This window comes from Cebus imitator, unplaced genomic scaffold, assembly GCF_001604975.1.
Source record: "Cebus imitator isolate Cc_AM_T3 unplaced genomic scaffold, Cebus_imitator-1.0 Scaffold1, whole genome shotgun sequence".
In the NCBI taxonomy this organism is placed as follows: domain Eukaryota; kingdom Metazoa; phylum Chordata; class Mammalia; order Primates; family Cebidae; genus Cebus; species Cebus imitator.
Genome location: NW_016107316.1, coordinates 3,453,835 through 3,478,220, shown reverse-complemented (window position 1 = coordinate 3,478,220; position 24,386 = coordinate 3,453,835). Strand labels below are relative to the sequence as shown.

The window sequence follows — 24,386 nt, the reverse complement described above, 5'->3', positions numbered from 1 at the left end:
GTGACCTTGTGTGACGTGGCATGCCTCTTGTCTCTAGGGACCTGTGAGCACCACAAACTTCCTCCTTTGTGACAGTCATGTTCCCGTCTGTGTGTCTCACCATACCCAATTAAAACAAATCTCTAGTGCCCTTAAGACACGTGGCATCCGAGAGCCGCAAGACCAGAAGGCAGAACTCAGCAGAGACAAGCACGACGAGGTCAGGAAGCTGATATATGCAGGGGGGATTATAGACATTAGTTCAGGAAGAGCTTTAGCATGGCCATGGACCAAACCAAACAGACACTCAGCCAGTAGGGAAGGACACATCAGCCCTGGCTACACCCACGGGTAATACCAGCAGCTTTCTGTAATCTAAACACATAGGCTTTAGAATCGGACTGGCTAAGCTCAAATCCTAGACCCATTAGGCACTATCTGTGTGACCTTGACCTAGTCATTTAACTTTCCTTTGCTTCACATTTTTCATGAATGGGGATGATGATATGCTGTTATGAGGATTAAGTGAGAATGAAGGTAAAGCACTCAGTATAGACACTAGTACATAGCATGCATTCAGTAATGTCATATTTTTATTATTACTGCTACTGCTCAAACATAGAACTGAATAGCAACCGTATGATGCATTCGCTCATTTGATTTAAAGGAGGCATAATTTCTATAGGAAGGGTGTGAGCTTGGGCAGGATACCCAAGGCCAGCCATTGGCTCAGGCTGACACACCAGAGACACAGCGGATGGGCATCATTTAGAGTCCTAGGTTCCATAACCCACCTTGTGCTCACAAAATGTGCAAAGCTCTGACCTTGTCAGATTCTACATGAGAAGGACCCTCATCAACAAAGCTTACTCTGCTTAAATAGAAGTGCCCAGCAGCAGGAGTCCCGATTTTAAAAACTGTGTATTTCATCATGAGGGAGAAAGGAATTCAGTCCGTGTTTAGAGGCATGGCGTCAAGCAATCTAGAAGCCCAGGTTTTAACAACCTGAACCTGATCAGGTTGTTAAAAGTGATCAGGCTCTGCTGTTTCTGCAGAGGAACACCTGAGTGGGTGTTTCTGAAACACGGCTGTCTCTGAAACTGCTGGATCCACGTGGTGTTGTCCCTGCTACTGTGTGCTGCTCCTGCATTTCCTGGAAGAGGTGTAGGACATGGGAGCCAGCCACAGTGGCCCTGATTCTAAAGAGGATTTTTTTTTTTTTTTTTTTTTTGAGACGGAGTTTTGCTCTTGTTACCCAGGCTGGAGTGCAATGGCGCGATCTCAGCTCACTGCAACCTCCGCCTCCTGGGTTCAGGCAATTCTCCTGCCTCAGCCTCCTGAGTAGCTGGGATTACAGGCACACGCCACCATGCCCAGCTGAATTTTTGTATTTTTAGTAGAGACGGGGTTTCACCATGTTGACCAGGATGGTCTCGATCTCTTGACCTCGTGATCCACCCGCCTCGTACTCCCAAAGTGCTGGGATTACAGGCATGGGCCACCGCGCCCGGCCCTTTAAAGAGGATTTTTAAACAGAACTCAGAGATAGCCCCTTCACCTCAGGTACATCCAGTGCCTTCTCCCAAAGCATCTGATCTCCTGAGACAGCTGAACCCTGCAGCAAAGCTGTCAGGAGCGAGGGCCATGTGTGGCTCATCCGGGCCCGGCCAGGGGAGAGCAGGCAGCCCGAGTCAGGGCTTGCCAGGACATCAAGTGAGGACGGCCACTGGAGCTGCCCTGCACACCCCTGGCTGAGCTGACCTGGGTCACAGACACCCACATCCCAGCAGGATCAGGACCTGAAGGAGGGGGTCTAGACAGAAATGGGCCCATTGCTTCGGAGAAACGATAGCACAGTCAGCGCTGGAGACAGTGAAACTCTATGACCACCATTGGCTCCACCAGCACTGTAGGCAAAGCTGGGCACTTCTGGGTCAGGAAGCCACCCACGGCCGAGGGTGCATGACTAGTCTGGCTTCTGACTGAGGGCAGCCCCTCGGGAGAACCTGCATTCTGAACACATTCGCTTCCATGTAATGTGGGGTAGGGCTTGTTCCCTGGCCTGGTGAGATGGGGAGGAGGGGTTGTAAATGGGGAAGGACATAAGGACGGGGGCGTTCGGTACCCAGGCTCTGCCGGCACTCACCAGCAAGGCCAACAGGCTGACTCGATGTGATTCAGGTTTTCGGTAGCTGCAAAAACCAGCCCGTCAAGCACGCCTCCACTCACCCTGCCAATGAATGGGTGTCCTTTCCCTGTCCCCAGGCCAAGTCACCACCAAAAGCAGGCGAGGGAAGGAGTCGGCAAGTCACCACGGTTCAGCAAGCACTGGGCGCCGGGGTGCTAGGGTGAAGGGTTGAATTCCCATGACGCGATGCTGATTTGCGCAGGCTTCCAGCTTCTGGGCCAAAGCAGGGAGAAGCAGGAGCCGAGCACAACTCCTGGTGCAGCTCCACAGTGGCCCACGAGAGCCGCTTCATGTTCCCCCTGCATTGGCCACAGGTCACCAGGAGCTGCTGCTCCAGCCTGGAACGAAGGCAGAGCTCAGGGCTGCCGCGAGCACAAGAGCTGAGCGAGGCCCAGAGGCATGTGGGATGCACGGCTGTGTCCAGAAGCAGCTGGGGCTGCCAGGGGGAGCACACAGTCCTCCGACTGCAGGGCTGCCTATTTGAGTGGCAGCTCCTCTTAAAAGCAAGGCAGAACAAGCCCAAGGCCCCACAGAAAGGGGCGTTGCCTTTCCCAGAGCTTGAGCTCCAGGAATACAGGTCTGTTCTCACCAGATACAGCTTAGGGCTGAGGGACAAAGAGCCTTCACTGGGCCAGAGGTGGGGGACTCAGAGGCAGGGCAGGAGCCCCTGTTCTGAAGGGTCCCAGGCCCACACCGCAGATGCTGCTGACATGGAGGACCAGCCTATTGAGGGACACAGAGAGGCAGGAGCGCAGAGGAGGGATGGCAGGGGATGCATACCTGGGCGGAGGCAGGTAGGGTGCGTGGTGGGGAAAGGGTCCCCCCAAAGGTGTCAGAGCACGAAGCAGCAGGAAGGAGCCCTGTCAGGCCACTGCTGGGCTCAATGGTGCCATGGAAGAAGCGAGGAGTTGTTTGGCCTGAAAGCCAGAAGCTGTGTGCCCAAATCTGAGCATCACCACGTAGGCAGTCACCCCACTCCCCAGCACTTGGGGCAGGACGGAAGCTCGCTGTCTGCTGAACAGACGCCTTGTGCTGCCCTACAGACACCTTGCCTGCCAGCTCTCCCCACTCACTTCTGACCAGGAGCCAATCTGGCCCATCCCAGGCTCTAGCACAGTGTTGGTGCTGCTTGAGAAATAGCTAGTTTAAATCAAAATTCAATGTCTTTTTAATCTATAGATACCTATGGACTAGAGGTAAATATATAAGCAACACATCAAATTCAACTGAGCCAGGATTTCAGGAGCACCCACTATGCCCCCGGCCTGTGTGGGAAGCGGGGGATTCTGGCATGACTGCGCCCTATCCTTCCCTCGAGCAGCTCATTTGAGAGTGAGCAGCCCAAACAGAAAACCAAATACCATGTGTCCTCACTCATAAGTGGGGATTGAACAATGAAAATACATGGACACAGGGATGGGAACAACACGCAACAGGGAGGGCCCGTTGGGGGGTGGGGGGAGAGGGGAGGGAACTTGGAGGACAGGTCAATAGATGCAGCAAACCACCATGGTGCACGTATACCTATGTAACAAACCTGCACGTTCTGCACATGTGTCCGGAACTTGAAGTAAAAATTTTTTTAATAAAAAGGAGAGTCAGCAACCGTCAGAGCCAGATGGAGAAGGCTGCTGCCGACCTGACGGCGGTGGGAAAGGGCCTGGCCACTGGTAGAGAGGGAAAACACGTTTTCACAATTAAACTTCAAAACTGAGACCACATTTATTGTGGTCAATAAAATCTATGGGAGGATACTGATTTGGACTGAGCTCCTGTGCTGGGTCCCAACAGACCAACCCAAAATGGAGTCACTCATGCTAAGGTTCCACCCACCAGACCAAAACCTAAGCTGTTTTCTTGTGAGATCTGACCTTCCAATAAATCAAGACAAAGATGATAGCCAAATCTTTGAACAGACCAGTTTCCCTCCAGCCACCAGCCAAAAACAAGAAACAAACAAAAAAACGAATTGCATGGCAATCAATCAAAAGGAGCCCAGCTACCCTGAGCTGGCATAGCAGGGAGGTCCCCTCTGCCTTAACCCAAGCGAGGAAAGTAACCTGAAGTTGACCAATCTGCTCCTCCCCTGCCCCTCATGCCCTGACCGCATCTCCGGATGCCCACCCCTTGCCCCCTACTCCCGCCGCGCTGAGTTCCTCGCATTCCTCAAATTCTCCACCTCAAGGCCTCTGCACTGGCTTTCCCTCACCTTGCAACACCTTTCCCTAAAAATCAAATGGCCAGCTTCCTCATCCCCAAGTCTCACTCAGATCTCATCTGCTCAATGAAGCCACCGACCATGGTTGGCCCTTCCCTGTCCAAATCCCAGGTCCTTGTACCTTGCTTCATTTTTTCCCATTGCGCTTTTAGCCTTGGGCATGTTCTAAATAAAATAAGTACATATTTATTATATTAATTGTTTATGGACTGCCCACCATGTGAAGGCCATGAGGGCAGTGCTTTACTTTTGATTTATTTAGTTTGATATATTACCCACTGTGTATGTCAGATTTGTTCACCAAAGTATTCCAAGTTCCTAATGCAGTCATCAGCCCATCATAGGCTCTCAATAAATATTCTCCAGTGACGGAATTGAATTAATTGCAGCCTCAGGACCGCCTGGGCCTTGGTTTTCAGGTCTTTATTTCATGGGCAGGAGCACCAAAGAAGCCATGTGACAGCCCAGATGATGGATGATCACCAAGATTCATGGCTGCGGAGAAAATGAGCGGAGAGTGGTCACAGAGAACTCAGCTGGAATAATGCTTGTATATTTCTTAAAGTAATGGTGAGGGTATTTTTTATATTATTCTTCATAACTTTTGTATGCATGAGAGATTTTATATTTTAACAAAATTAACAGATATTTAGTAAAAGGCAAAAGATGTACGCAATCTGAAGAGAAACCAAAGTATAAAATTAACAGATTTTTTTTTTTTTGAGATGGAGTTTCGCTCTTGTTGCCCAGGCTGGAGTGCAATGGCGTGATCTCAGCTCACCGCAACCTCCACCTCCCTGGTTCAAGCAATTCTCCTGCCTCAGCCTTCCAAGTAGCTGGGATTACAGGCATGCACCACCACTCCCTGCTAATTATTATTATTATTTTTAGTAGAGACAGAGTTTCACCATGTTGGTGAGGCTGGTCTTAAACTCCTGACCTCAGGTGATCCACCCACCTCAGCCTCCCAAAATACTGGGATTACAGATGTAAGCCACTGAACTTGCCAAATTAACAGAAATTTTACAAGTTAGCCATGCTATCACTTAGTTCATGTGCTCAGCCCTGTGCTAGCTGCTGGGCTAGGAAGCAGATGGGGTCCACCAAGGACCATGGTCCCATCTTCAGAGAGCTTGGTAGGTGTATTATGAGACAGCATTGCAAGCTTCAGAAATATACACAAGGACAGAAGGTACAGGGAAGCCAGTCCAGGACTGGCAGGTAAACCTGTGGCACAGACACTTAATGCTGCAGAATTTCAGAGGGCATGAAAGTGGCTGTGGCCAGAGGGGTCAGAGGAGCTTCACCACGATGCTGAAGTGGAGCTGAGTTATGAAGAGCCAAGGAAGAAAGACGTCATGGAGACCAGAAGCCATGGCAGCGTGCTCTCTGAATCCTTGCATGAACCTCTCAGATAGGCTTAATTGACAATAACAACCTAAACCTCACCTTAGTTTCTTCACACGTTCTTGGAGTGGCTAATTCTGTACAACCTATGAAGTCTTTTCTGTTTCAAGGGCTCTATCATTTTGTGCCAAAATGTCTAATTCATCCAATGCTAGGCATTGGGCATGCAGAAATTTTAAAAATATGTGGCTCTTGGTCGGGTGCAGTGGCTTACACCTATAATCCCAGCACTTTGGGAGGACAAGACAGGTAGATCACTTGAGGACAGGAGTTCGAGACCAGCCTGGCCAAGATGACGAAACCCCGTCTCTACTAAAAATACAAAAATTAGCCAGGCATGGTGGCTCAGGCCTGTAATCCCAGCTACTCAGGAGGCTGAGGCAGGAGAATCCCTTGAATCTGGGAAGCGAAGATTCCAGTGAGGTGAGATCACACTACTGCACTCCAGCCTGGGCAACTGAGACTGAGGAAGTCTCCATCTCAAAAAAAATTATATATACGTATGGCTCTTGCCCCCAGGAATTCACGATCTAATGTGGTAGTCAGGCATTGGTGTCCCTGAGAACCTTGAGGGGGAGGTACAGCTAATATCACTGCCATCCTCATTAAAGATGAGGAAACTGAGGCTCAGAGAGATGCCAAGGATAAAATACAATCCCTGTCTCACGGAGCTTCCATGGTAGGGATAGTTTCAGATATAATCAAGAAGCTCTGTGCCAGGTGGCCACTCACACCACAAGGAACATATGAACCACTAAAGGGGGTGCTTGTTGAATGCAGATTCTGATTCAGTGGGTCCAGGGTGGGGCCTGGGAGTCTGCATTTTTCATCAGCTCCTCTGAATATTGCAGGGCTCTAGACTGAGACCATTTCAGACTGCTGACCAGATCATTCAGCAGAGTGCCCGGGTCACATTTAGAAAATTCTGGGATCTCTAGGTCAGTGTTTCCCAAGCCTGGCTGCACATCAGAATCACACGGGCAATTTGCTAAACATGCCCAAGGCTCAATGCCAGAAATTTCGATTTCACGGGGCTTGGACCTGGGATTCCATCAACTGAAAATAAAAAAAGAAAAAATGTTGCTCAGGTGATTCTGACAGCCCTTTGGACCATGACTGTACCTGGCCTTGCTGGGACCCTGAGGATGAGCGCCCCGCCTTTTCTATTTCTCAGACCCTCTGGCTGAGAAATAGAATGTCTGTCACAATGACCTTGAAGCTTCCTTGCAATCAAAAGCTGGGCCCAAGTCTGGAGAAAGCCTCTGGGGTAGGATTTGGCCGGTCCTGATCCAAAAATGACATTCCTCTCCAACTTCAGCTGGCCTCAATGCCTTAAATTTCTCAGGGGCAAATATATTCCTAAGATCTCAGGGGCAGAGCCAGAATCCTAGTTATCTCTGTATCATGGGACTTCACAAAGTATACAGGATAGGCCCACTAAGTGGAGGTGGAATTTAAATGAAAACTCTGAGTTAAGCATTGCCCTTTTTTCTGGCTATTTTTATCAAAAACATCTGGAGAAGGGCAATTTAAATGATTTTTATCCTACGATTTTCTTCTGTGACACAAGCTGGGAAACCCCGGAGCACCATATACCTAGGAGGAAAGCAGAGAAGGAGACAGGGGCTGGGGGAGGAAAGAAGGAGGTGGACACATGTGTAGGGCATGTATTGTGCTCCTTACTGCTAAGCTCTATTTGCTAAGCACTCTTTAAACACATGCCAGAAGATCAGATTTGACTCAAGAATTCACCAGCTTTACATATTCCCAGGCCCCACTCAAATCTACCATGTCAACATCAACAAGGGTAGAACCCAGGAACTTTGCAAAGCTTCCAGGAGCTTCCGGTATTTGGGAACCACTGCACTGCCTTGTTTAATCTGCACAGCAACCCATTTTACAGATGAGGCCACCAAAGTGCAGAGTCACACACCGAAGCCACACAGCCTGTGTGTGCCAGAGCCAAAGCAAGAAGGAAAGGGGACCAAACTTGCTAATGGCATTTTCACAAAAAGCAAAAATATTCAATATCCCCATAGGACTAAGGACAGGTGCCTTTTTGTGCTTTAAAACGCCAGCGTTTCCTTAGCATTCACAGCCAGTTATGGTCAGTGTGCGGACTTCATCCTGGGTGTTTCCAAGTGAGTCATTCTTCAGATCAGAAAACAAGGATTAAGGTTAGGATAACTTCCTGTAAGAAAGGGACAGCCCCCAGAACTCACAGTAAAAACTCTGCTAAGGAAAAGGCTTTCCATTTTCAAAGAATAGTTAGACTGGCAAATCAAGGGAATAGCACACATGGCCACATTTTGGGTCAGGGTTTCAGAAAGGCATTTGCTAAGATCTTTTGTGATGCCCCTAAAGGATAGTTTGGATAACCTGGATTGAGTAATAGTATATCAAGCACAGCAGTTAGACATTCTTATTCCCAAGAAATATGGAAGTCAACTTGGATGGAGGCTTCTCACTCCAGGCCACTGGCTCTATTCTTGCTCTTTCCTTCTTAGACATTTGATCAATACTGAAGTGGAGGAGAAAGCATACTTGTGGCTCATGGTCAAGATGGTATAATGAATCTGTATTTTGAATCACCCGCTCTGATCCAGGCCCACAGTACATCAATGGATACGCAAATACGACATAGCAGGCCTCCAGACCAGCCCGTGTGTAAGAACCAAAGGTAGATTAGAAGTGTGCAGGGTGAATGGAGCTCAGCCACAGGCCCGGCAGGCTCTAGCCTGGAAGGAGGTCATGGCTGGAGGTCAGCACCTGTGGAGGAACTTGTAGATGGGATGCGGGAGCCAGGATTCACACCGAAGGTGATCCTGAGGAGGGATTTCCAGTGCTGGTGAAAAGAGGCTTAAAAATGTCTGCAGCCCTACTGCGTAGGGCCGAGGCAATAGAGGGAAGTGACCCAACCTTTCAAGCAGGAAGGAAACCAAAGGCTGCTTTGTTTAGAGCCCAGATCTAAAATTTCCCCATATCACTATAAGACAGGAGCCTGGAAGTGCTGTTATAAGGCCTGGCTCCGGACTGTGTCCTGGGACCTGGGGAGGCAGCTACAAACCACAAGACTGAGGGTGGACCCTCAAATCACCCAGCCTTGCTGCTGGAGAACAAAGGAGTAGGAGTTGGGGTGAGGGGTATTAAAGGAGAGAGAGAGAAAAAAAAAACATAACCAGATTTTTAAATCCACTCAAAATGAGCCCTCAAGCAAAATGTCTAAGACTAAGGTCAGCACACAAAATAAATATTTGGAATATAGATTCACATCATTATTTATCCTAATTATTCTCATTTAACAGTCATTATCTGGTTACTGAACAATAATCAGGACTGAATAAACTGAGAATTGAATAACCTGAGAACAATCAGGTTATTGACTGTTAAATGAGAATAACTGAGATACACAAAGACACAGATTAAGGAATAACCTCTATTGAAAAGAGAAATGATGAAACAGAAAGATATCAAGAATTAATGAAATAAGGGAAAATAATCTATTAGAAATCTTGGAAATGAAAAATTCAGTCATTGAAATTAATACATAAATATCAATATAGTACATAAAACCTAACGAGAGACATTAAAAGAGAAAATTAATGAAGTAAAATATAGTAAGGAAGCATCCAACAGGCACAGCAAGTCAGAGATTAAGAAAGAAGTCAAACAGCAGCTAGGAAACATGGAGAATACAGTAAGAGGTTAACATTTGTGTCTAATTGTTCCAGAAAGGAGAATTAATGAGATCGTAAAGAAGAAGCTTTTGAAGAGATGTTTGAGAATCTCTCAAAATTGCTGAACGAGTGATGAGTAAAAAAGCAGACTCTGAATACTGAGAAGGGTAAATAAAAATAAATCTATACCTATACATTACAGTGAAACATATAGCAGAGCACACATGGCAAAGGATAACATTTAAATGTCTCAGGGAAGATTAATGCCTTTTTAAATACTGAGGGAAAGCAACTGTCGACCTAGAATTTTATACTGAGCTAAACTACCATTCAAGAAAAAGAAAATGCAAAAAAAACAAAAATTTTTTTTTTCAAATAAAAAAAGACTAAAGGAATAAACAAAGACCAAAGGAATTTGTCTTTCATAGACCATCCCTAAAATAACCATCAAATGAGCTCAGACAAAAGGTGTGGGATACAAAAAAACAGCAAAAAGCACAGATAAAGATACAAGAGGTTGGACATATTATAATTAACTTTTNAAAACAATAAATGAAATTGGGTTTTCTTTAAAACAAAAACTAAAACTCCGGACAAGACTAATAAGATAGGGGTGTATCCAATGGTTGTCAAAGTAAGCTGAGGCCTAGGCCTTGTTTGGCAAGAGTATAGAAGTAATAAATAATTTTAAAGCGTGTTAGAAAATATTTGTTATATAGGTAGGTTTTCTTTTCTTTTTCTTTTTCTTTCTTTTTTTTTTTTTTTGAGACAGAGTCTCACTCTGTCACCCAGGCTGGAGTGCAATGGCGTGATCTTGGCACATTGTAACTTCCGCCTCCCAGGTTCAAGTGATTCTCCCACCTCAGCCTCCCAAGTAGCTGGGATTACAGGCACCTGCAACCACATCCAGCTAATTTTTTGTATTTAGTAGAGACAAGGTTTTGCCATGTTGGCCAGGCTGGTCTCGAACTCCTGACCTCAGGTGATCCACTTGCCTCCAGCTCCCAAAGTGCTGGGATTACAGTTGTGAGCCCCCCATGCCCACATGGTATGTTTTCAAAAGCTAAGGAGAACCACTAAAAGAATATGATTTTGTTCTATGATAATGGAATTAACGGAGCACAAACAGAAGAGAGGATAGAAACATTATATTTTTAAATTAATAATTCAACAGAAGTCAAGAAAAGAAAGCAAGTCAGTCAGATTTTTAGAAATGACAAATCAGTATGTTGGATAACAAAATAAAAATCTGAAAGGGCCTTGTCAGGTCTAAAACCAACATGATGACGTTTAAAACAAACATAGCCTCAAAAGTCCATTGCAGAACTTCTAGATGGCAAAGCCTTAGCCACCAGCAATAAATGCGAAAAAGTCAGAATACTTTGAAAAGACCAGAGCAGTTCATTAATCCCTCAAAGTTCTCTGCATGTAAACTGAGGCTAAGGATCACTTGCATGTTTCTTACAAGGATTGGTAGGACAAAATATGAAAAATGTCTTGTAGGGCACTGGCATGGAGAGAGAGCACTCAGTAAACAAAAACAATGATTGACCCGGATGTTGATCATTTTTGAAGCACTTTGAATTATGCCTAAATTGGGACTAAGTCGTGTCTGCAACATACCATTATACAAGTTGGCTCCTTAAATTCAGTGTTCAGCATGGAAGACTTACTGTTCCTTTTCTTCCTATCTGGTGACCTCTCACCCAGTGGGCATTTCTAGTTGGGTAAAAACCAGAACTTGATCCCGTCTTGCTTCACCATTAACTGCGAAGTGCCTATCAAATGGCTATTAATAAACTCAATTTCTGCCTAGGTCAAATCAGGTGAAGACACCAACTAGCCAAGTCCCTTTCTCCTTCATTTTGAATTGCTTTGAAACTCAAATCACCTTATCCTTAGATAAAGAGAATTCACTCAAGAATTTCACCAAAGTCTCTTCTTATTGGCTGAAAATGTTGTATTAACTCATTTTCCATTTGTCAACACTCCCCACCTGCCATGTACTGGACGAGGACCCCTGATTGGTGCCCGTGTGTCACGTCCTGGGTCTCAGCGTGACAGCGCCCTCTAGAGGGTATTTCTGGCCCAGGACGCAATTAGATACTCCTAGGTCATTTCTGGGAAGGGCTGAACTTTTTGGGGGTAAATGAGGAACAGGCGAGGCCTGAAACATATAGCAGGGCATGGAAACTGGATCCTCCCAGCCACTGCCACGCAGGAAGTCTCAGTCCTGAAGTCTACAGACTGTTAACTCCATGCGCTTTAAAAAGAACCCCAGCCTGCAACTCCAGAGTGGTAGCTCTGGGAGGTTACTTCCTCTGGGAGTTTCAAAGGATGCTGCAAGGAGCCCTGGGGTGACTGTGGGAAGAGGGAGAGTGAAGCTGGCAAGGAGGTGGCAGGGTTGATGTAGGGAAAAGAAAGGAAGCTTGAAAAGGGAGGGCTCCAAGCTCTCCATCCTTTCATCTCCAGCAGTTTCTCCATTCTTATTCCATTTATAGACAGGGGCCGGCAGATATTTTCAGCTATAACAAGAATTCCCCGTCGGAGACTGCAGCATTGAGAACTGTGGACTCTTCACTCCCTGGGCCGCCACTGGCACTCAGAGCCCCTCCAAGCAGAATTAACAGAGAGGACCTCCGGGTGGACACACTGTCCCATCCAGCCCCGGTCCCAGAGCCCAGCCAGCGTGATGAGTCAAGTGCAGGTTGGGTTTCAGCCCCCAATGTCCCCTTGGCCAGCACTCTGTGCAGACCATAAACTGCAGAGACTTAGCAGCAGCCCAGCCATGGCCTTATTTAATAAAAGTACATGTCACAAGCCGCCCACCTGATAAGGCTGGTCTCCAATGCTGCCTCCCCCGTGAGTGATGGTGAGCTTGGCTATTTCTGAGGGCACCCCTGGGCTTGCAGCTGCCACATAGGGTCTTGGGCAATCTATGGACAGCCCTATGGGAAGGTGTTATTGCTACACATGTTTTGCAGGCCCGCTGAAAACGACATGGTCAGGGCTAGAGCCAGAATCTCTCAACGGTTCAGATTCTCTGTATTTCTCTCCTGCTAAATGCAATTCTCCCTTCTACAGAGTCTCATTCTCTTCATCCTAGTAACAATAAACTCTGCCCAAATTCAGAGGCAAAGCTCCCCACCCCTGCCTTGCTTGTCCAAGCTGTACGAGATGTCACATCCCCCCGCTCCTTCCTGAGACCAGCTGCAGAACAACTTAGAAGAGTCTCACAGTCGTATCCCTGTTATGTCCAATAATGCCCTGCTAGGCAATTTATTTCACACTTTCAGTATTATTTGCTTATATACTTTATCAAGTCCAAGAAGGCTCTCAAGAAGCATACGGTGAAAAACAAAACCAGGTAACAGAATTGTTTAAAAACAGACCAGGGCCAGGCCCAGTGACTCATGCCTGTAATCAGTGCTTTGGGACCATCACTTGACAAGAGTTAAAGACCAGCCTGGACTACATAGCAAGAACTTATTTCTACAAAAAAATTAAAACTTAGCTAGGCATGGTGGTGTGTACCTGTAGTCACGGCTACTTGGGAGGCTGAGGCAGGAGGACCACTGGAGCCCAGGGATTTGAGGCTACAGTGAGCTGTGATCACACTGCACCCCAGCCTCAGCAACACAGTGAGAACTCTTCTCAATAAAAAAAAAAAATTAAAAAAAAAATCAAAAGCTATGAAATGGAGCAGGATTCAGAATGCCGGGAGGGAGTGGAGAGAACGATTCCTAAAATCTACACTCCAGATAATCCGCCCTTAGAGCACCAAACAAAACTCTGCCCCCAGCAGCAGGGGCAGAAGAGGAAAGGGGAGTACCTGAGCTCCACTTACCCAACAAAAGACCCGTACCCATTCGTCACCAGGGACACTCATTCCAACTGCAAACCCTGTGAGGGGTGTCTTCATGGTGCTCACAGGGTGATGAGAGCAGAGGGTCCACGTCAGACCCCTTCGGAGCATGGCCATGGGCGTCTCATTGCTCACTTTCATAAGAAGGGGAGAGTGCTCTTTCTCATTGATATGTGCTCTGCCCATGGTGCCCACGCCATGGCTGCCCACCCTGTTCCTATCCCTTTAAACCAGGACAACCCACCCACAAAACACACCACACAACCTCTGTCCAGGGCCGACATACACAGGCCTCAGGCATGCCAGACCCTCCAGCACCCTCCTTCCCCACCAGCCTTCTTCATCTTTCCCGGAGTCTATCCAACACAACGTCCTAGCCTTCCTCTCCCGTTTCACCCTGAGGCTAACTACAGAGCATCTCTCGATTGCTCTTGGGCCCACCCACTTTCTGTTCCCCCTTCTCCAGGCACATCCCACCAACACTGGGCCGTGTTTTCCCAAAGGGACAGCCCAGGGGCTGTGGATGATCACATGGTAAGTGCCAAAAGCAGGGTCAGGGATCCTCAACTCCTGGATGAAGCCCAGAGCAGGCCAAAGCTCACCAAAGACCGGAGCGCGCTCACCTGGTCATGTCCTTCCTGCATCTGTCCCTTACCCAAGCTCCAGGTGCTTGTTATGTGCCAGTGGCGCATCCCAAAGTAACCACAATAGAAGGTGGGGGCCAAATTCTAAAAGCAAGTGGGTGGGTGGTTGAGAACGGAGGCATCCCAGCAGTTGGAGGCAGGGTTGGGGGTGGTGGCTCCAGGCTGCAGGGAAGGCTGTGCTTAGACAAGGCTTTGAAGGTCACTGGACATTGGTGGAGGCAGTCTGTCTCCCAGGGTGTCTAAGTGCTCTATCAATGGAACGCAACCCCAAAAGAAGAAATGGGGTTGGATAAGCAGAGGCACAAGGAGAATGTGAAGGGCTGAGAAAAGAGAGACAGAGGGAAATCTCTGGAAAGAGAAACAAGACCAAGTGTATTCCAAACCTAAATGCAAAGGGAAATGAAAATGGCGCCTGAATTTACACACTTTCCTCGTTGGGAAGTCAGGAAGTGAGTGACTGTTAGTCTTAGTTCTGCCATGGGCATGCCTAGCAAAGACATCTGGTGCCCTTGGGGGGACTTGGCAACCCATCTGTAAAATGAAAGGATGCGCCAGGTCTGAGTTCTTAAACTCTGTATTTCAGGGACTGAAGTTGTGTCTCCAGCCTAGATTTCTCTTCTGAATTCTGTTAAAAGGTAAACTGAGGCACAATAATATGCTAAAGAGTTTATTTGAGCAAACGGTTCAAAATCCTCCTCTGCTACCACCTGGTTCAAATCCCCATTCCCTCCCACTTGAATTATGGCAACAGCCTCCCAGCAGGTCCACCATGTCTGTCCTGCCCCGAAAGCCCAGGAGATGGGTGAATGAACCTAACATGACCCTCCAAGGTGGGGTCGAGGCTGCTGCCTCCATGCTGGCCTGTGCTCCGCCAGCCTCCACATGGCTCTTACACCATCTCTCCCACTTTTCCTGTCCTCTCAGCTCTGGCCACACTAGCCTCTCTGCACTCCTCAACCCTGCCCAGATGCTTCAGCCTCAGGGACCTTGACACCCCCTGAGGCCTCCGCTCACTCCTCAGCTCCTTCAAGTCTTTGCTCAAATGTCACCTTCTCAGGGCAGCCTCCCCAACCTCCCCATTGAAAGCTGCGTCATCCCCCCGCCTCCAGCTCCTTGTCACCTCCCTGGATTTCTTTTTCTCCACAGCCCCTCTCGCCATCTGACATGTACACCAATTAGGCACTTGCTTATTCTTTTCTCCCCCACGTGGACTGTAAGCTCCAGGAGGGCAGGATGTTGTTTTGTTTTATTCACGGCTCACTTCCAGTGCTTAGAAGAGTGCCGCCACAGTGTTGCCTGGTGAATATTTATTACTAGAAGAAGGAAATGAGTGAAAACACAATTAACTTTTATAACTTTCATTTTGAGGAGCATGTGTGGTAACTGACATAAGGCTGTCAACTTTTAATCCTAAAATGGAATAAAGGAAGGAAGGAGGGAAGGGAGGGAGGGAGGGAGGGAAGGAGGGAGGGAAAATATTCTTCTTTTCATAAAAGATATTTTAACCTCCCCAAAATGGAAAGTGCCTTCTCCCAGGGTAAATAGTAGTTTTTCCCAAGTAATTTGAAGGGGCCAAGTCACATTAACATATCTACCCCACAATATTGTCCTATTTTCTTTGCTCACCACGGGCAGTGAGAACTTTGGCACCAATACTCCATGCCCAGTAATTCTCCAGCTCTGGTTCTTGCTTCAAAAATGAGAGAGCTGGGCACAGTGGCTCATGCCTGTAATTCCAGAACTTTCAGAGGCCAGAGCAGGAGGATCATTTGAGGCAAGGAGTTCAAGACCCGTTTGAGCAATATAGAGAGCCCTTGTTTCTACAAAAACTTTTTTAAAAAATGAGCTGGTTGCAGTGGCACACACCTGTAGTCCCAGCTCCCCGGGAGGCTGAGGTAGGAGGACTGATTGAGCCCAGGAGGCAAATGGCAAGAAAGCCCATCACCCTGGCTGGCCCTTGCTCTAGCAGACACACCTGCTCACATCAGAATCAGCCTTGGCACTGGGAAGGGTGGGGGCTCCAGATCCAGAGGCAGCTCAGACCCTGGGCTGCCATTCGGATCACAAGACCCCATATGACACCTGCCAGGGGTTCACAGACTGAACAGTTCACACTGAATGTTCAGTAAATGGACACTGCCTGGCAGCTTCTTCTAATCCACCTTTCATGCAGCTGCTATGAGAAAAGTAAGAAGATCCTTTGAGCTCACCTCATTCACCCTCGTGCTGGGCTGGTAAAGCAGCGTCATCAGCCCCAGTTTAAAGATGATGAGCCCAGGGCTCAGAGAGACTCAAGGTGACTTGGGCAAGGTTGCAGCCCAGTTTAGAAGAAGCAGAGCTGGGATTCCAACCCAGAGCACCTGGAAGGCAAAGCGTGGCTTTCACCACACCTGTCCCTTCCTTAGGTGCATCAGGGATTACAGGTGCCACCACACCTGGTTATGGTGTTTGCATAAACACCAGCCCTCCTGAAGGAACGGGGTAGCAGTGCAGGGCAGGGCAAATCTGTTTACCTTGATGACCACAGCACTGGGGGGAAGCCACGCCCTATCTTCTCTCCTCTGCGTAAAGTCCAGGAGGAGGCAGGGACAAAGAAGGGCGGGCCCGTTACTTCCCGGAACAAAAGCCGTCTCAGACCTCCCTGTTTCTCTTCTTTCTTCTCAGCCCCTCATTCCCATCCCTCACGTTCAACTCCTAGCCATCTGCTCTCAAAAACGGACTCACAGGCTACCTCCCTTCAACTGCTGTCATCTCCGCATGTCTGGACTTAACATTTCAAGTATACCCAGCCCAGCCCAGCCCAGCCCAGCCCAATCTCTCCCACTCTCTACCATACACTTGAGCATGTTTAAATATCAGACGACAGAATTACACATGACGCATTTTATATGATCTGCATTATTGGATGTGTTTCTTAGCTCAAATGGTGATACTGAAATTCCAGATCAAGTGTTCTTCTCCGGCCCTTACAGGGCCTGCAGGGGTGCAGAACTGACCTTGACAAGTTAAACGGCAATAATAGGGCACACCAGAGTTTGCAGAGTACGTGGAGTCACATAACTCATTTGAGCTTCACAGTCACAGGCTTCACAAACTGAGTCTCTCAGGGAGGGGACCTTGCTGAAGGCCTTGCTTTAGACACTTGTCCCCTACTCTAGCCCTGACCAGAGGGGCCGGGAAGGCTACTGGGACCCCCGCACACAAGTGTCTGATGAGAAAGAACCTTTGGGAACAGGTTTGGATGAGGGAAGGCTATACAGTAAGACGTTTTGGCTTAATAGGTGTCTGCTAAATAGGGTGACTATCCCAACTCGACACCTGTGACAGCAAAAGAAGGTACCATAAATAATTACAGGACCATAGGCATAAACCTGAGTGACCCAGACAAACAAGGACCTGCGTTCCGTGATAAGGGTCTGCCCTGGGTTGGGCAGCAGGAGGCTGTGCTAGGTGCTATGGGGACACTGAATGGTGACACCTTCGCCACCCCGTGGAGTGTGACAGTTACTGGGAGCAGGAACCGATAAATACGTACTGGGACATGACCACAACCATCTGTTACTTAAATGCTGTGTTCAGAGCCTTGTCCCCTGCACTCCAACTTTACAGGGGGAAATAAAATCTGTCTACAGCAGAAAGATGACGATCGCAAAACAAAGAAATTTTAGGCAAGTTACATTACAGGAGGACTGGAGCCCCTATCCCCAACCACTAACTGAAACGGTATGGTGATGGAGGCATTTGACCTGGGCCTTGAAGGATGAGTAGGGCTGTGATCCGTGCTGGGGAGAATGGATTGAAGATTGGCGTCTGTGCCGGAGGCAGGATGTGTTCCATCGGCAGCTTGCTACGAGTTCAGTCGCAAACACGTAACAGCAAGGGGTTTAAGCAGGACTGACCTGGCTGCTCCCCTGTGACCACCGACTTTGCTCGTGCGCATTCTAGCTTCTTGTCACTAGGACAAGTCACATCGGATACTGTGGTTGGGTTTCCTGGAGGCAGGTGGTTTCCTAACTGTAGTGGCAGAGTGTCACCTCCAGGGGGAGCTCAAGGCCTCCCCACTGTTCACCTGCAGAAGTGGTGGGGCGACCCAGGATGCTGAGAGGAGAGAGACAAGAAGCCCTGCTCCCTCGGAGGCCAGCAGTTTTCTTCTGACTCCACCTCCTCCACAACACACACCCCAGGGGCCGTGCTTTCAGGCTGGCCAGAGGTGGCAGCCTCCCCAGAGCCCTTCCAGGAGCAGGCAGCAGCCCACACAGGTGTTTCAGGGGGCTTGGGGTCTGGGAGAAGGGACCCTTTCCCTGGGTTTGTCTCCACACCTGGCCAGCATCAGGGGCGTGCGCTCCAGAGGTCCCTGTAGAAAGGGGCCCCAGAGGACGTCGTCCAGCCTCTGTCCAGGTCTCTGGTTGGTGCAGCCAAAGGAACCCAGGTGGCAAACAAAAGCTCTGGATAAATGGGGCCCCAATTCCAATCCCCAAGCATACATGGACTGGAGGTGACAAAATGAATGGTCACCTCCCTGGAGACCCAGCTAACACGCCTGGCTCAGCACGTCCTGGGGGTGGCACATGGACATGGTTAAAGGAAAGGACAAGAGCCAAGGGTGGGTGTAGTAGCCTGTTTTCACACTGCTATAAAGAAATCCTGAATCCGGGTAATTTATAAAGAAGAGGTTTAATTGGCTCACAGTTCTGCAGGCTGTACAGGAGCATGGCTGGGGAGACCTCGGAAAACTTACAACCATGGCAGAAGGCGAAGCGGAAGCCAGCACATCCTACATGGCCAGGGCAGGAAAGAGGAAGAGAATAGGGGGAGGTGCTACACACATTTTTTTTTTTTTTTTTTTGAGGCAGAGTTTCTCCCTGTTGCCAAGGCTGGAGTGCAATGGTACGATCTCAGCTCACTGCAACCTCCACCTCCCAGGTTCAAGCAATTCTCCTGCTTCAGCCTCCTGAATAGCTAGGATTACAGGTTCCACCACGCCTGGCTAATTTTTTGTATCTTTAGTAGAGATGGGGTTTCAGCATGTTGGCTAGGCTGGTCTTGAACTCCTGCCCTTGTGATCCCCCTGCCTTGGCCTCCCAAAGTGCGGGGATTACAGGCTTGGGCCACCGTGCCTGGCTGGTGCTATATACTTTTAAACAACTGGATCTCTCATGAGAACAGCAAAGGGAAAGTCCGCTCCCATGACCTACTCTCCTCCCACCAAGCTCCTCCTCCAACACTGGGGATTCTAATTCAACAGGAGTTTTGGGTGGGCGACAAAATTCCAAACCATATCAGGGGATGAGGCGGGGCCAGCCTTTGAGGGGCATTGAACGCCAAGCTAAGTGTCTAAATGAATACTGAATTCTGTTCTTCATACAGAGACAAATGCAGGATCCAGCTCCATGCGTTTTCCTGTACAGTGCTCGCTGAGTTCACTGGCCCGGTGTAAACGGATTCACTGTCTTGGCACCACTGTATTTACAGCCCAGCCTGTTGCCACAGGCCATCTGTTTTCAGGTGTTGCGCTGGTATTCATAATAGCTACCGTTTATCGAGTATCTTGAGTAGCATATAATTAGGTATTACAAGCCTCATTTTATAGATGAGACAACTAAGTCTGCAGCAAATCCAAACCTGTAACTGACAATGCCGGGTGCGAGTCCAGGCCTCGTGGCCCCTGAGCCTTGGCCTTCACTTTGGGTCTTACATATTTGCCCCATGGCTGCCTGCTGTGTTTCATAGATGAGGTGCCTGGCAAGACAAATGTCACCACACACACACACACCCTAAGAAAGAAATAAAGCCCCAAACGGCCCAAGGAACAACCCTGGAAACTTGGCTTGAGGGGAACACGCTGTCCTCTCATTCCCCAGCCTTTGCTTAAGCTGACCCTGCAGCCTGGAAGGCTCCACCCCAATCGGCTCTGTTTATTGAAATCCTATTCCTCCTCTAAGCCAGCTTCTCAGAGAGGCCTCCTCTGGCCCTGCCAGGCAGAATCACTCTCGACCTGTGCCCTGTGAATTCTGTGGTGGGACAGCTGCAACCCCCTCACTCCCATCTGCCTTGACCTCCTGCAGAGGAGGGAGAGTCCAGGCGTCACACCAACCCCCTCCCCGCTCCAACACACACACAGCTCTGTACACACTCAGGCCCCAGAAATACTTGCGGAGCAGAGACCAAGCCCAGAGTCTCTGGGAATGGCCGTGGCCAGCAGCACAGGTGGAGCTGCCAACTTAGCAGGTGCCTCTGAGGGCTCATGCTGCCACCGGCTGCCCTTTTTTAGCCCCAGGGGTGAAAACAGCCCCATGGCAGCTGAGCCACTTTTACCCTTCCCAGAAGCCAGCAAGCCCCGCCTGGGCTTCTGGCCAGGGCCGTCGCAGCTCCAGCCTCTCCCACCCAGACCTCCCGCAGCATTCCTGGACTGCTATCAGTCCATCGGGGGCCTGCCTGATCTAGGTCCCAGCTCCTCCGCTTTGCTGAAGCCCCGACTCTGGGCCCAGCTGTCCCTAACCTCCAAGGGCTAGTCCCAGACCCAGTCCCCAGCAGCAACTCCCAGTGACACTCCCGGATCACGGCTCTGCAGCCACCCTTCAGCAAGTAGCTCAGATGCCTCCAGGTGCAGCAGCAGCCTGAGCCAAGGCCAAGGCCACCAGGCCCTTCAGACCCAGAGCCTTGCAGTGAGCCAGCTCTGCAGTATGAGAGGAAGCAGGCCAGGCTCCCCCAGCCCCATCACCCTTTTCAGCCATGGAGGCCTGCCTCCCCAAAGCAAAATACCACAGGCACCGGACAGAGAGAGCTGGGGCAGGGGTGGGGGAAGCCCAGACCACAGTGGATCAGCCAAGGAGCCTGTGGAGGGTTTTAGCCTGGGGTTTGGTATCTTGTCTGTCTGTCAACAAGCAGACGGACAGGATAGCAAATACACGGGATGGTTGTGGGCTGGGAGGAGCTGTGAAATGCAAGGGGACACGTGGCGGGGTTGACGTCCTTTCTACAGCTTCATTACAAGGAGCCTTCAGTGAAAGAAGCACCATCTCTGTTTACAAAATTTCCAGGCTTTTTATTTAAACTTTCCTGTATATGCTAGATATTCTACAATGAACATACTTTTATAATCAGAAAAATAATTAATATTTAATAAGACATAAGCAGAAAACAGACACGGTATCAAATCAATATCAAATCCAAACTTCCACATCTGTAGGGAGGTGCGGGAGAGCAGGAGGGTTGGGCTGGGACCCAAGAGGCCTGGGTTCCTGTCCCTCTTCCCCGACTCCCCTCACAAGGTGCAATGCAAAAGTCCCAACTTCATAGCCTCAGTTTTCTCAGCTGTCAAATGGGAATAGTAGTGCCATGTTCCTCACTGCCAGGGTTGTGCGAGAAAGATGCCACGATAGTGACACCTGTGTCTCAGGGCTGGCAAGAGAGTCAGTCCCGTGGGGCATGTGGCAGAGTTCCCTAGGAGCCCGGCCTGCCCACTCGGGAGATGTGACTGCCATTCCCAGTCAGCACTGGGTGAACGTAAGAGACATTCCAGCAATGAAAACAAGACAAAGCCATCGTAATCCCTGACTAACCACAAAAATGGTCCAATTAATCAGAGTGTGGGTGCCAGTCACCTGCCCTGGGCTCCCAAGAGGAGGTCCTGCTCCTGTTCCCAGCATGTAGAGGGGTGTTGTGGACCAGCCTGATGTCTGTCTCCTGCAAACCACTCAGGAAATACCTGCCCAAAGGGCCAAGCTGCAAAACAGCACAGAGGTGGGAGCAGGATCCACACCTCCTTCTCCCTAGACAGCCTCACTGCATTCCAGCCTGAGGCCTTCCTACAGGCCTCTTGTCCCTGTAGGAAGGTGCTGCCCTGAGGATGGAGCTGACTCAAGTGACAGGTGACAGGTGCTGGGGTCCAGGAGCAGGAGGTTGGTCCCCCTAGGATGCAGAAAGCTGGGGCTCCCTGCCCCCAAGCACGCTGAGCCCTCCCTCAGCACCATCTCAGCCTCTGCAGCCAAGGACCACAGCAGGTGTCTCCAACGCACCATTCGGAGCCCTGGTTTGACACATTATCCTCACTGCAGCCTGGCCTCTGGAAGAAAGAGCAAAGCCCTGAATTCTAGCCCAGGACCTAGCCTCAGGACTCACTGCCACTTGGGGTTATTTGAACACTCTCCACTCCTGCTTCGGGCTTTTTTGTGAAAGTAACAACAACAAAGCCTTGGTCTCTAGGATGAGATCTGGAAAGGGCAGTAGGGACAGCTGCTGGCTTTGGGGTCCACAGGAGCCCCACGGCACGCACAGCATATTACTGGAGACGCCGCTGATTAAACGACCACATTGGAGGGGTCCCTTCAACCCTCCATGCCTCTCTTCCTGGCCTACACACAAGCTGGACAGACAAGGGCATTCCAGCACAGTGCCTGATGGGCTAGAGGCGCTCACAAAGTGCCAAGGTCCGGTTTTGAAGATAAAGCAATCGCTATACCTTTTCCATCCAAGGCAAAGAAAAAGGCCTTTAATTCTTGAATAAGTTCTAAATCCTCCTCTATAAATGCAGCCTCTGAATAGGAGCCTATGAAGAGCAAGCTGGGCCAGTCACTTATCTGGAGAGGTGTGAACGCACAAACCCATCCAGAACAAGGCCCTTGGGGTGCAAATGTTCCCTGGGTCCCGTCAGTAAGCGGGCACCTGGGGATGGAAGGAGGGAGAGCAGGGGCTGTGTTTGCAGATGGCCACATGGCCAGCGCTTACCCATGACCAAGCCGAGTCTGGGGAGCTCTTGCCCTGTGAAGTCTCCCAGCTGGAGCTGCGAATGCCGTCCTGTTCCCCCATGGCCCGCACTGAGGGTGCTGGCTGCCTCCTTACCCGGCATCAGGAGAGAAATGTCCCCCAGACGATACCAGCTCCAAAGCTGGGAGGCTGGGCTGGGTGACACTGGAGCCTGGGCAGCCGTGCTTCCCTTCGTACCAGTCCCGGGAGCCCCAGCCAAGTCACAAGGCTCAGCAAAAAAGCAGAGTGTTGAATTGCAAATCCTCTCCTACCTGGGACCAGCTGACCAACAACACCCAGGATGCAAAGCTTCCAGAAGATGCCAGTTACTGTCAACTTTGTGAAGGGGAAACTAGAGAGGGGGCCTGAACCCTGGGGACCAGCTGCGGGGCACTGTGAACCCCCGACCTCCCCACTCCAGCTCATCAGAGGCAGTAGGACTCAGCGACTGACTAACTTCCCCAAGGCCACGCAGTTCCCAGATGCTTTTCTCCTGTGCAACTTCTTTTCATATTTGTCCTCTTCGTCCTGGGACATTCTGTCTCCAGAGGGGACTGGTGGGAGGTGTGGAGGGAGAGACTACCTCCTGTGCTGAGCACTGGGAACGGTGCTTTCTAGACAATAATCCCTACCACTGTCTCACATGAGAGCTTCCGGAGGCCTCTCTGTTCCTCTCCATCGCCTCAGCACCCTGCAGAGTGTCAGGAGAGCCAGGTCTAGGGCGGTGCTGCACTCCCCACACAGCCCTGAGCACGACACACCACTCTGGACCCACTTTCCCAGCTAGCCCCAACTCCACCTGCAGGCACTTAGCCCCATCCATCATCATGACAGCTCTCCAGGTGAATACCTCTTGCATATCAGGACCTGTGTAAATGTTGAGGATGCATGCCAATCTCAGAGGCTCACGCCTGTAATCCCAGCACTTTGGGAGGCTGAGGCAGATGGATTGCTTGAGCTCAGGAGTTCGAGACCAGCCTGGGCAACATGACAAAACCCCATCTCTGTCAAAAATACAAGAAATTAGCCAGGTGTGGTCATGTGTGCCTGTGGTCCCAGCTACTGGGGTGGCTGACTTCAGCCCCGGAGGTAGAAGTTACAGCAAGCCAAAATCACACCACTGCGCGCCAACCTGGGTGCAGAGTGAGACCTCATCTCAAAAAGCAGAAGAAGATCCATGATCATATATAATTCCACAGCACCCCTGTAAGGTTATGAACAGAAAACAGAAGCTTACAGAAGTGGCCTTGGGTCCCAAAGCTGGGAGGTGGCAGAGCAGGGCCAGGCTGACTTCAGAGGCGGGACTCTTCATCTAAACCTAATCCTTGCATGAGCCTTGGATTCTGTCCAGAGTGGTGATGGGGCTGGGCTCAGGTGACCTGCGCAGGGTGAAAGGGAGGGCACATGACTAGGGCAGTTTCTTGGCAAGGTGGGGGCAGGGGGTGCACTTGGAGAGAGGGAACAAAGGCCGCTATCTGGTTTAGCAGCAACTGAAGGAGAGGCCTTTGCAGTTTCACTGAGAGAGACACAGTGTGATCTGGGAGCACAGCAGGGCCAGGGAAGGGACACTAGAATACTGTCATGAGAGCATGTTGGACATTCTAAGCATCCAATAAAGGGAGTGGACAATGAGGACTGCCTCAGTTTCCCTTCCTGGCCAAGT

General features: G+C 49.7%; 1 protein-coding gene across 7 annotated transcripts in view; it reads right to left on the bottom strand.

Annotated features, from left to right (window-relative positions):
* LPIN1 (lipin 1) overlaps positions 1-22,886 on the bottom strand; it is a 152,644-nt gene extending 129,758 nt beyond the window's left edge. For 4 of the 7 annotated variants that reach the window (XM_017525942.2, XM_037737397.1, XM_037737389.1 and 1 more), the window contains exon 1: positions 22,706-22,884. In XM_017525942.2, the coding sequence (XP_017381431.1) occupies positions 22,706-22,786 (81 nt within the window). In that variant the 5' untranslated portion in view covers positions 22,787-22,884. Of the gene's footprint in view, positions 1-22,705 lie in introns of all 7 variants that reach the window. The other 3 variants (XM_037737378.1, XM_037737380.1, XM_037737390.1) reach the window with 2 other exon arrangements.
* Positions 22,887-24,386: the final 1,500 nt, after the last annotated feature.